The sequence below is a fragment of the Danio rerio genome, chromosome 23 (genome assembly GCF_049306965.1).
Source record: "Danio rerio strain Tuebingen ecotype United States chromosome 23, GRCz12tu, whole genome shotgun sequence".
NCBI classification, from domain to species: domain Eukaryota; kingdom Metazoa; phylum Chordata; class Actinopteri; order Cypriniformes; family Danionidae; genus Danio; species Danio rerio.
Genome location: NC_133198.1, coordinates 14,233,725 through 14,246,278, shown reverse-complemented (window position 1 = coordinate 14,246,278; position 12,554 = coordinate 14,233,725). Strand labels below are relative to the sequence as shown.

General features: G+C 35.9%; 1 protein-coding gene across 4 annotated transcripts in view; it reads left to right on the top strand.

The window, feature by feature from the left end:
* Nucleotides 1–12,554, top strand: part of si:dkey-96f10.1 — a 109,876-nt gene that overhangs the window by 78,468 nt on the left and 18,854 nt on the right. For 2 of the 4 annotated variants that reach the window (XR_012398864.1, XM_002666441.8), the window contains exons 7-10: nt 6,399–6,520; nt 6,609–6,816; nt 9,329–9,475; nt 9,616–9,720. Coding sequence is in view for 3 of the 4 variants with exons in the window: in XM_002666441.8 (XP_002666487.2) it covers nt 6,399–6,520; nt 6,609–6,816; nt 9,329–9,475; nt 9,616–9,720 (582 nt within the window). In the remaining variant the exon portion in view is untranslated. Of the gene's footprint in view, nt 1–6,398; nt 6,521–6,608; nt 6,817–9,328; nt 9,476–9,615; nt 9,721–11,608; nt 11,955–12,416; nt 12,507–12,554 lie in introns of those variants that run through there. The other 2 variants (XM_073939555.1, XM_073939554.1) reach the window with 2 other exon arrangements.

Genomic DNA, 12,554 nt, shown 5'->3' with positions numbered 1-12,554 from the left:
GAGGGGCGGGGTACGTAGCCCGTAGGTGGTAAGAATTGCTGGAAGAGGAGGGCTGGAGTTTGCACTGGATTGGGGAGCTGCAAGCTGTAAGAGGTGAGGTGGAAGTTGCTTTATTGTCCGGGAGATTAGTTTTATTCATGTTTAGAATTAATGATTGCTGCAGTATGTTCGAATCCAATATTGCTTTAATGCTTTCCTTGATGCCCTGGGGTGGCGGAGTGTTTGCAGGGCTGTAGTCTGTTGGGGATAGGGGGCGTGGCAGGAGCGTGTTATGTCCTGGGGGGCGGAGTCGGTGAAGACATGGATTTGTAAGTCTTTTCGGGTTTAATGCAGCTGCTTGGAATTGTGGTCTCGGCGTCTAGGAGTTTGGAGGCGTTCAGTGACAGTCGTTGTTGGATATGAGTGACACCTGATGATGCTGGAGAAGGTGATTGGGGATGCATTGTGATCTGGCTGGAGTGGATAGGCCTTCTGCCTCTTACTGGAGCCTGAGTCTCGAGCTGACTTCCACGCTAGGCTGGGTGTTGTTGAGACGGGGCTGGTGTTTCGGGGAGTTGTTGTTGTTGTCGTTTTCGTAGATGCTGACGATGGTGGTAATGATGGTGTGGTATTGTGGTTGAAAAACAGTAGATGTGGAGGATCACGGTTTTTCCGTGAGTAATTTTTGGAGGCGCTGGAGCGGACATGTCGTTAGCTTTAGAAAACGAAGATGAGGGAGAAAATCTAGCTAGGCTACTTATAGTGAGTTAGGATAGATCTGATTGGCTAACTAATAAGTGTAGATGGGAGGCCAGCTGCAGTCAATCATATCACATGCTCCTCTCAAAATTAGTTTGAAAAACTTTACTTTAAGATATCACGCTTTAGTACAATTTATGTATGATAATATACATGCACAATATGCAACTGTTTTTTTTTTTTTAGTTTTTAAAGGAACTGTAATTTATGCAGTTGTTGTTTTGACAGCTAACCAAATGGACAAACTACTACTGCTCTCACGCAAAACAAGGACTTAACCATCTGCTACTCTGTGTTTCACAAAATCTGGCTGAACGAAGCCATTACTGACAGCATGTTACATGTACTAGACTTTCATCTGGTAGTGTCGTATTCAGACTTTGTTTTGAATATCAAAAAATAGTATTTATTCTCCATAATAAAGTCTAGCTTCTGACACATATAGCTTCATACAAGTTTTTAACATATATAATCAGTGCTTTTACATATTCAGTTATTCTACACAATCAGTCATTCTTCAGCATTGCCTTCTCCTAGTGTTGTTCCTGTACAGGCGTATTCATCCTACCACAGTATTTTTTACTCCAGGCTGGCATGTTTGCTGCAAACACTCCATACCTTTTGAGAAGAGAAACAGGCTGGCATGTTTGCTGCAAACACTCCATACTTTTTACACTTAGAAAATACTTCACACTGAGAGAATAAAAATCTTCTACTGTAGATAAAAGAGCAGACCATGATACGGAGTCAACAGTTAAAACGCCTATTGGTGAAACATGCTTTTACATTAACAGAAGGTGGTGTACGGATGCAACTAAGTTAAAGAAGTTTTGCCGTCTTGATGGTTTTCATTAATTTTATGCTGTCCTACTCGCTGCAGAAGTTTACCTTGTTCATGTTTATCAGTGTTAATATGTCACCACAAGCACACGAGTACTGGGGTCCATTTTTCATCCGTGGATTACTTAGTTAGCTGGATTTGATTATTGACAATTTAAGATAATCCAGGATCATTTCCTTCTTCAAAACTCATTCGAGAGTTGTTGTCATAGCAACTGGTCTGGTAGCTCAAATTTGCTCTGGAGCAGGCTCATTTCAGATAAACAGAAATAGATAGGGTCAGATCAAACAAAGTATGGTGTCAAAATTATCCCAATTTGAACCTTTTTCATGGTAACTATGCACAGGGCCGCTGCTGGCCAAAAAAGGTGCCCAGAGCAAAATTTTACTGTGGTACCCACACAGAGGAACAAAATCCCACAAACATTCAAATGTATTTATTTATTTATTTATATACATAAATATGCATATAAACACTCAAATTATACTTGAACGTTCAATTGTTTACATTACAAAATAATAGCTTACATCAAAATAAACATTGTCATGTCTTCTGCAGAAACATAATTTCAAACATTTACAAAGGGTAAGAAATAATACCCTCTCTGTACCTGTAGAGATAGACGGTCCTCAGTGCTGCATCCTGTACCTGAGCAGCTGCTGGTGTCTCTGGAGTGGTGCTGGTCAGGCCACTTCATCTTCTTTTGTGACAAATTTCAGGATTGACCTCCATGAACAATACAGAAGAAATTAGTCATTTAAAGAAAAAAGCTCATGCAATACCATTAAAACAATAGGCTAGTCCAACACTCTTCATAATGTGTCTAAACTACAACTAATATGTGTATTTAATTTGCACTGTAATCTATGGTGACAAAAGCTGACAATTCCTTTCAGTATAAATCAAAGACATTTGTAGGTTTTAAGTATGAATTGGTGTATTTTTAAAACTTTGTTAACATTCAGAAAAAAATAATCTGATTTGCAGTAATTTGACTCGTTTTATATAACTGATCTTTCAGAAATTAGAGAATATAAGTCGGTTTTGTTATTTCATACTGTAATGCACAAAAAAGACTAAAGAGACTTTATTGTCATTGCAGTGATACAAGCAATAACAGCAATAATAAATGTATAGAAATAGAAAAAGCAATAAACAATGATAACTGCTGTCTGCAAAGAATGACATAATATATAATTATATAACATAACTATATAATGATAAATAATACATCGAGTGAAATAATTGTGCAGTGCATGTATATGTAGCTAGTGTGCAAACAGAATTGTAAAGTATTGCACAAGTTAATAACACTAATTGAGTTTGTGTAATTAGCAGCAACATGGGGAAGACGCGAAAAGTCATAGTCCTGTCTAAAGCACAATGCATAGCAGTTGTGGAGAAGTTTAAACATTAGCCTCACTAGTTTACTTGAACAACAAAAAATATGTTTTCCAGATTCATGGAAATTACCCGAAAGTGATGCACACGATTCATCTAGTACTTTCTTCCTCTTCTCGGCTCCAGACTGCTGTTGTCTTCTTCTGTGCATAGAGCTGCAACTTGCATCTATTATAATTATATGCAGCTTGCAGCCACAAAGATAAGTGGACCGGGCCGCGTCACATGTTTGTTTATGCGTCCGTCTTAGAATGATTTTTAAAATGTGTTTAACAACATATTATCAATAGATGTTTTATTAACACGCAGTTTTTGTTGAAATTAGTAAATAAATATCAATTTTTTTTTGAGCAGCCGAGATGGTGCCCCCCTCCGGAGTTGAGGCCCTACGCAGCCTGCGTACTCTGCTTATAGGGAGCGGGGGTACTTACTGTGCAGGCCCATAGCCAGAGGGGTTTGGGTGGTTGGAAAAACCCATGCCTCAATGACAAAGATCCAGAATTTGTCCCATACATGAACTCATTTACCTTATTTTGACTGCTATGTCATCGTAAATAGTGAAATTAATACTTTGAAAAAGGCTTTAAGACCAAGCTAAATGCTATACTAAAATTGATTTGAAAACTAATTTGACTATTTTGATAACCATGAATTTTCAATCAAATCAAATGTACTTTTTTACAAGATAGGCTAGAAAAAATTGTGAAGGTGTTTTATTATTATCATTTTTTTTATTATTATTATTTAAATAGCCAAATTCTGACTGAGGACAGTTAAATGTTCTGGCCAGTTTGTAGGCTAAAGCTACTATAGGCTACAATTTTTAATTTATAACTTCAACAGATTCCTATTTTTTCTAACGATGATCGAATACATTTGTATTTTAAAAATAATTATTTATTCATTTTTCTTTATTTTAAATCTTTAGAAAATATTTTGGTCATTATGATGATGACTTAACAGGCTAAAATAGTGCTAAAAATTCAGCTTAAAGTGACATTTAAAGGCTTAGGTTTATTAAGTTAAAGGTAAAGTAATTAGGCAAGTCATTAAGAATGTTTTTTTTTCTGTAGACAATTAAAAAAAAATATTTCGGCAAGTACTTGTACTCTTACTTGAGTACAGATTTTGGATACTCTACCCACCTCTATGTATATATATATATAAAAAAATATAGCTTAAAGGGGCTAATAATTTTGTCCCTAAAATTGTGTTTAAAAAATTTAAAGCTGCTTTTATTTTAGCCGAAATAAAACAAATAAGACTTTCTCCAGAAGAAAAAATATTATCAGACATACTGTCAAAATTCCCTTGCTCTGTTAAACATCATATGGGAAATATTTAAAAAAGAAGAAAAAAAATTGAAGGGGGCTAATAATTCTGACTTCAACTGTATATATATATTATATATAAGTGAAAGAATATATATTACTAAAACTTCTGCAATCTGCATTTCAGGAAAAAAAAGTACAAAGACTGTGGTTCAAAGAGAAAGTTTTTTGATATGGACTTTTTAGATACAAATGCATAGAATTGCTTAAGTAAAATTTGTGTATGATAATAGACATGCACAATACCTTTTTTTAAAGAAGTAATACATTTATGCAGGCATGAACATGTTTTGACAGCTTATCTGATGGTCATTTGATGCTCCTCAAAAGTTGCAGACACCTTTACCAATATTAAAATGTTTTTGTGATGCAAAAATAATTTTAACATCCAGTTATTCTTTACACCCATTAAGAGACAAGCTACGATAATACTGCTATGGCTACTAGAATAAAGAAAATCTGCTCTAACTGTAAAACTAAATAAATTGGTAAATACTCTTGACAGATAAAATTGTAAAGCCTGTAGCCCACAACAAAGTTGGAAAGATATTGCGTATACTATTTAACAAACCGTTTCCTATGAATTTGATGTAATTCATAGATAATCGTATATTAATTTGATGATGTCATTACGCTGCTGCAGCCAAAAACTGCATTGCTGATCATGATTTTGGGGAACGATAGATTTGTCCTTCACAACAGCGATCTCAGATCAGTTCATCCAGACATTGTAATCTGATTCGCAAACTTGTTTGAAGAAACGTATTAGCCAGAGATCAGTTATCTAAATTAAAAGATCCAGGATCTGCCAAATCATCTTAGATCATTTAAGTGAAGTACGAAGAACAGACCCATGATCTCTCGAAGACCAAGCTTTAAAAAATTTCTATACATTTTTTTTTTTTTGCAGTTTTTCTGATTTGATTTTAGTTAGATTTTTTCTAGAATACATATTAAATTTAATTTTTGATCTAATAATACAAGGAACCGACACTGGTTCTATAGGGTTAGCCAGATATGCATTACTGTGATTTAAGTGGGACAAGTAAAAGTCTATATGGCTTAAATGTGAATTTTCACTTACTAGTCAGACAGAATGAACGATCCTGGAGATGTTGTCCGACAGGGGTTCATCTCTAGCTCTGCTGGGGTGCAGACCATAAGCACAGAAACGTCCCAGAAAAGATTCCAGTTAATAGCAAAGAGCAGTTTCTGTGCACACTATGTTAATAGCCATTCATTCAGTGCAAAAAGTCTACTGAATCTTTCATTTCCACTGCTGTAAGTAGGAAGCGGTCCAGAAACTATGATCATAATCAGCTATTGAACTGAAGATATTCTTGTGGAGGCAGAAGCACAAAATAAACAATCTGGAAAAATAACAATACACAAAAAAAATCCTCTTGGTTTATCTCTTCTTCAATTCACAACAGCATGGAGTTTTGCTGCAAAATATGGTATCATGGCCAAAATATGCAACCTTGGCTTCTTTAGACTATAACAAATTTTACCACTAATGTTTGGGATATTTTAATTTTATCAAAATCGTTCTTCATGATAAATAGCCCATACATATGAACAATATGGCAAATTGTTGTTACATGTACTACACAGCTACCTGTCAATGTATTAGATTTCTCTAATACATAAAATAAGTAAGCTGACCAGAGTCAGAGTCCTCAAATTCTAACCAGAAGTGCCTGAAGGGCAGATCTTTAAACTAGTTACAACAAAAGACAAAGTTTGGATCTCCCACTGGACATACTTGTTTCAAATAGAAACCGCCTGAGGAACATGATACATTTGTTTGGGTCACATAAATCGCCTTGCAGAGGAGCTCTCAAGTGATCGCTTAGCATTTGATGTCTAGTTCTTAATAATGTCACTGCTGCACTATATTTTCTGGTATCTTGTGGTCACAATGACTCATCGGTGTATGTTTATTAGTTTTATCTATGTTATTGATTTGCTTTTGCATAATTATTAAGGTGCATACTATTTGAAAGATTGTCTGGTTATTGTTATGCTCTGTTTTATGATTTTGTTCTGTGCATGCTGTAAAAGGGCATTTGCTTTCTTATCTCCAGCAAGTGAAGCTGAACAGTCCTGATTATTTTGACTGTGATAAAGAAGAAGCGGTGGAAGATTTCCTCAAGAGAATAGACTGCTACAAACTCACATATGTTCCGTTAGATGATGACAAAGACAGGTAACCCATACATTTCATCCAAAATGAGGCTTTACATAATTTTAGTCAAAGTCCCCATGATTACTGTCCTGCATCTGTGTGTCCACAGGAACCTGTCATACATTAAGATATTTGATGTAGGCAGCAGATATCTTGTGAATCATGTTCAGGATCATATTCAAAGTAGAATTGTCTACTACTTGATGAACATTCATGTCACACCTCGCACCATCTACCTCTGTCGGCATGGTGAGAGTGAACTCAACCTTTTGGGTCGGATCGGAGGGGATTCTGGGCTTTCATCGCGGGGAATGAAGGTTAGCATAGATCTGATTTATGGCTTTGTTTTAATTAGTTTTATGGAGTTTATTATTATTAACAGTACTGTTATTGTAAAATTTAGGTTAGTGAACAAACCCATATACTGCTTAGCATATTTCAGGGTACCTTTGGGATACCTATTTACATTTATTTACATTTTTTTAATTAAATCAGAAATACAGTTTAGGACAAATGATATGTGTATTGACATGCAGCAAGACACATGAGCCTTATTGCCTTCACTAACTATGTTTGAAAGCTCATTTTTAAAAGCCATTTAAAGGTAAAGTTGAAACAAAAATAAATGTTGTTAATTTGCTCACCCATCCAGAAAAAATGGAAGTGCTTATTTTAGCTGAAACTGCCATGTAATGCAAAATAAAAAATATAAATAATAATCACAAATTAATAAATGTGCCCTCATGATGGTACATTAAAGTTTTTTGAAGTAAAGTGATAATGATATAGCAAAATGTTTTGCAGTTTGACATACAGTCAGGTACATAAATATTGGGACATCGACTAAATTCTAAGATTTTTGGCTCTATACACCAACACAATGGATTTAAAATATAACCAACATTTATTTTAACTGCAGACTGTCAGCTTTATTTCCAGTGTATTTACATCCAAATCAAGTGAACGGTGAAGGAATAACAACAGTTTGCATAAGTGCCTCCCACTTGTTAAGGGACCAAAAGTAATGTGACAGAATATTAATCATAAATCAAACTTTCACTTTTTAATACTTGGTTGCAAATCCTTTGCAGTCAGTTACTGCCTAAAGTCAGAGGTGGGTAGTAACGAATTACATTTACTTGAGTAAAACAAGTACTTGTAAAGTACATTTAAAAATGTACTCTTACACGAGTAAATTGTTTAAGAAAAATCATTACTCTTACCTCGCTACATTTGGCAGTTTTGTAATGTTGTAATGATGGCTGAAGTCGAGGAAGACATGTGAGTTTACCCCGTGGTAATTCCGAGAAGGATGGTCAATGTCTGTGCAGTGAGTTTATTGATCCAGGTCACCCGTGGCCTCAAGTTCTGTTTAAGTTTTCACTCCAAGATGTCAACAAGATAGTTTAATAATGCAAGATAGTTTAATAATGCGATGCACACTTTACATCTAACTGACATTTAAAAAGATAAATAAATCACAGGAGGGCGAATAATTTTAATTTCAACTGTATATACAAATATGTATATATATATATATATATATATATATATATATATATATATATATATATATATATATATATATATATACAGTGCAAAATGTACAATAAACAGTAAGACATGAAAAATCTCTCCAACAAGAATGTAAAGCATTTATTTTGTTTGATAATATTTTTAAGTAAAAAAAAAAAATTCCAATAATTTTTGTTCACCATTTTTCTATGAATCGTTTACAACTTGGCATGTAGGACCTCATGAAAAAGTACATAAAAATAAAGTTTGTTGTGAGAAAAGTACTCCTAGTACTCTAATTTATTGTATGTGAAGAAATTTATATGAAGATAATATTCAATCCCTTTACTCAATATGAAACAGTGATAAATCCTTAATGATTAAAAAAAACAACAACAACAACAAATGTCTGAAAATATTGAAGTAACTGAACAATATCTATTTACAAATGCAATTATTAACAGAATTAATGCATTAAATCAAAATCTAGTATGTTTAATATTTCATATAATAATGTATTCAATCATAGCGTAATGTTTTATAGTAGAAAAATAGTTTAAGTCACAATTTATAAGCAGCTGAATTCAGGTTAGTCAATCTTTTAAACAGCGGGTAGCGACATTGTGAAGGTCTGGAAGTGCAGATCTTGCTGTCTGAGCGAGCAGGTCTGAGAGTGTGGTTGGGTCTGTAGTCTGTAAGACTTATTTGAGTTAATATTTAGGTTATTTACTAAAATATATCATTGAAATTGTCCATGGAGTTGAATGCAGTAAATAGTCTGTATAAAAAAGGTCAAAAATAAACCTGTGCAAGCAACCCAGCCTTTATAACCAGATTATTTAACAAAACATGATTACTGCAAAATATTTGTAAGCTTTTAATAAGCCTGATGTGTACAAGATAGAGATGGTATGAAAAGTGCTTTGTTTGTTTGGTTGTTGTTTGTTTTGAAATTTGCGAATCAGAAGTTGTCTAATAATAAACCCGAAACACATGTGGTTGTTGTCATGGAGTGAACTTGGCCAATCGTGTAATATCGGTGTCGTCATCAGAGCTTGAGCAGTAGATCTTCAGATGCTGCACAGTCTGAATCAGTCGTCTGATCTGAGCACTTTCGCGGTACTTTGATGCCACATGTGACAGTCACGTGGTGTTGGTGCAGGATCAATCCGGACAAAATTTCTTACCAGCATGCACCGCTTTAAAACAGATTTCTATCCGTCTCCACAGCGCTGCATGAAGTTGAACGCACCTATTTTCTTAAATACATAGACCAGTATCCATACAACTATCCAATGACCACATTTGTGTCAGTTTGCTGCAGCTTTAGGCACCTATATCAGGGGTCAGCATATCCTGGACCTGAAGATCTGGACCAGTCACATGAGGAGAACAATCCAGACTGCAGAAGCGGTTGGAGTGCCATATGAACAATGGAAAGCTCTGAATGAGATTGATGCTGTGAGTACAGTCCTGTATATAGTTGCAGATGATATTCACAGCACTACCCATTGGGCCATTTGTTTTGCTTCTTTCTCAAAATGTGCTTTTGTTATGAAGGGATTTGTTAGAGATTCTATATAAATTGTCTTCATCTGCAGGGTGTATGTGAGGAGATGACATATGAAGAGATTCAAGAACACTTTCCTGAGGAGTTTGCCCTCAGAGACCAAGACAAATATCGTTATCGATACCCAAAGGGAGAAGTGAGTGTGTTTAAATATGTTACTCATCACTATGGTTTCGTCCACTGTGCTGTCGCATCACAGCAAAAAGGTCACTAGGTGGGTTCGAACCTCGGCTCAGTTGGTGTTTCTGTGTGGAGTTTGCATGTTCTCCCTGCCTTCACGTGGGTTTCCTCTAGGTGCTCTGGTTTCCCCCACAGTTCAAAGACATGTGGTACAGGTGCATTGGGTAGGCTAAATTGTCCGTAGTGTATGAGAGTGTGTGTGAATATGTGTGTGGATGTTTCCCAGAGATGGTTTGCGGCTGGAAGGGCGTCTGCTGCGTAAAAACTTGCTGGATAAGTTGGAGGTTCATTCCGCTGTGGCGACCCTGGATTAATAAAGGGACTAAGCCAACAAGAAAATGAATGAATGAATGAATAAATAATGCATGTCACTTCGGGTTGCATTATGAATTATGAAGTTTATGCTCCGACATACAGATTATATCTTTCCAGAAAAAATCTTTTTCATACACGAGATAGGAAGACAATGCTTTAGTAACAAACTTTCAACATCATTTGTTGTAGAACTGACTACACCAGCCTTTGATAAATCCAAGGAAAAATGTTTTTGGGATTTACTTGTTTGACAGTGTTTTTTTTTTTTTTAAATAGGCAAAGACATTGAAGACAATAAAACATATTGATCTCAATTTGGTGCCTTATTTTTTTATTAAATGACAAAGATCATAGTAAGTATATATTTGTGTAAGATGATCAATTAAAATGTACCATACATTTTCCTTTGGCTTAGTCCCTGATTTTTTAGGTGTTGCCACAGCGGAATGAACAGCCAACTACTCTGGCATATGTTTTACACAGCAGATGCCTTTCCGACTGCAATGCAGCACCTTTCTGCAAAACACCCATACACTCTCTCATTCACACACTTCTACACTATGGCCAATTTAAATCATCCAATTCACCTATACAGCATGTCTTTGGATTCTGGGGGAAACCAGAGCACTTAGAAGAAAACCCACGCAAACATGGGACGAACATGCAAACTCTAAACAGAAATTCCAACTGGCCTAGCTGGGACTCAAACCAGCAACCTTCTTGCTTTGAGGCGACAGTGCTACTGAGCCACCTCACCTCAAACTTATTTTTTCATAGGTACTTGTTTGTTTTACATTAACTATGAACCTGTATACTATAATCACAATCTTACAGCATTTATATTTCTGATAATATTATACAGTGCAATGACTTACCGCCTTCAAATATTTTATTTTTTTCATGACAACTCTCAGTAAGATTTAGTAGGATCATGAATATGTATATGGTAATGTGGATGTGTTTAGTCTTAGCGATCTGCTTTGCTATGTTGGAATATCTAGCCAATTCTATTTGTGTTCAATAAGAAAAAGTCAATACAATAATTACATTTAAGGGGTTCCCAACGAACATACATTTCCTGACTCCAGCATATATACACAACTGATATTATCAGGTGGAGTTTTTGGTGTAACGTCACTTATTAGTCATTCTGCAGTCCTTTGGCTCTTGTACCCCAAACATACTTCCTCTTTCTGCAATCATTCTCTGCATACCAAAACTGAACAATTACGTGCATCTTTAATATATTTTTCAACTTCTACAAGCATGATGCTCCGTGTGACATGTATAGTTTGCAGTCTGGAACAAAGCCCCCCACCCTAAATATATTTTTATTATGCTATTTCCATCTTGTCAGCCTTTTCTTCTAAACAGTCTGCAGCACAGTAAAAAAGAGGAAGTGTGTCTGGTCAAGATGTTACCATAGTCATAGAATAGAAACATAATGATTAATCTGTTGTTAGTGTAAACATTTTTCTAAAAAAATAAAGACACAAAAGTAATAAAATTTTATTTCTTTTTTCCCACAGCTGCAACTTTGATTTTTATGGTAAAGCAAGTACAGAGACTTACTACCGCCAGTATATTCACAGACATGCCATCTGAGAATATAACACACTGTTACTTCAAACATAATGTATATGTAACCACTGTAGCAAATCTAATAACAGAAGGAACTGGGGCAGGGGAGGCTCTCTGAAAACATGTTGCTACATTACAGTGTAGACCAGGGGTTTTCAAAGTGTGAGGCGCGCCTCCCCGGGGGGGCGCCAGAGCATGTCAGGGGAGGCGCAGGAAAAAATATAATATAATAAAAATATCATTATTAAGTTTAATTATTATATGTATTTTTTATTATATTTAAACGTTTTAATTAAACAAAGCAAAAAAAAAAAAATATGTCAAATATAAGAAAACCTTTTTTACCCAGAAGGCCATAGCTGTGAATTCGCTTCTGTTTGGCAAGCCCGCCAATACAGGTATATGCCTGCTAATACAATAGGTCGGTTTCTGAGACCCACCCTGATTCAAAGCTGTAATGAAGTTCACGGCCCTTTGGCCGCCGGGAAGGAGGCGGAGAACCGAAGCAGTTTTAAAGTGATTTAATAATTACAGTGACGGCAGCTCCGTCTAAAGCAAAACAAACGGACGGCAGATCCTCACGGAGACTGCCGTCAAACTGAAAGCAAAAGTAAAATATGTCCGGGTCCGGTCCTCTCTCGGCTTCCTCTTCTTCTTCTTCTTCTTCTTAGTTTTTTGGTGACTTGTATTCTTTGTGCATATCGCCACCTACTGTGCCAGTTGTGCAACCAGATTCTGTTATTACTCTGCCCTCAGAATCCAGGTACCGGTTGACGCTGCGTGTTCAGCTCCTCCCCCCTGCACACTGAATGGGCTCTATGCACGGCGGCGCGTGACGCATTTCCGGTAAAATTTAAGACCCTGAGCCTACTTCCGCCGATCGTACAGTACAGT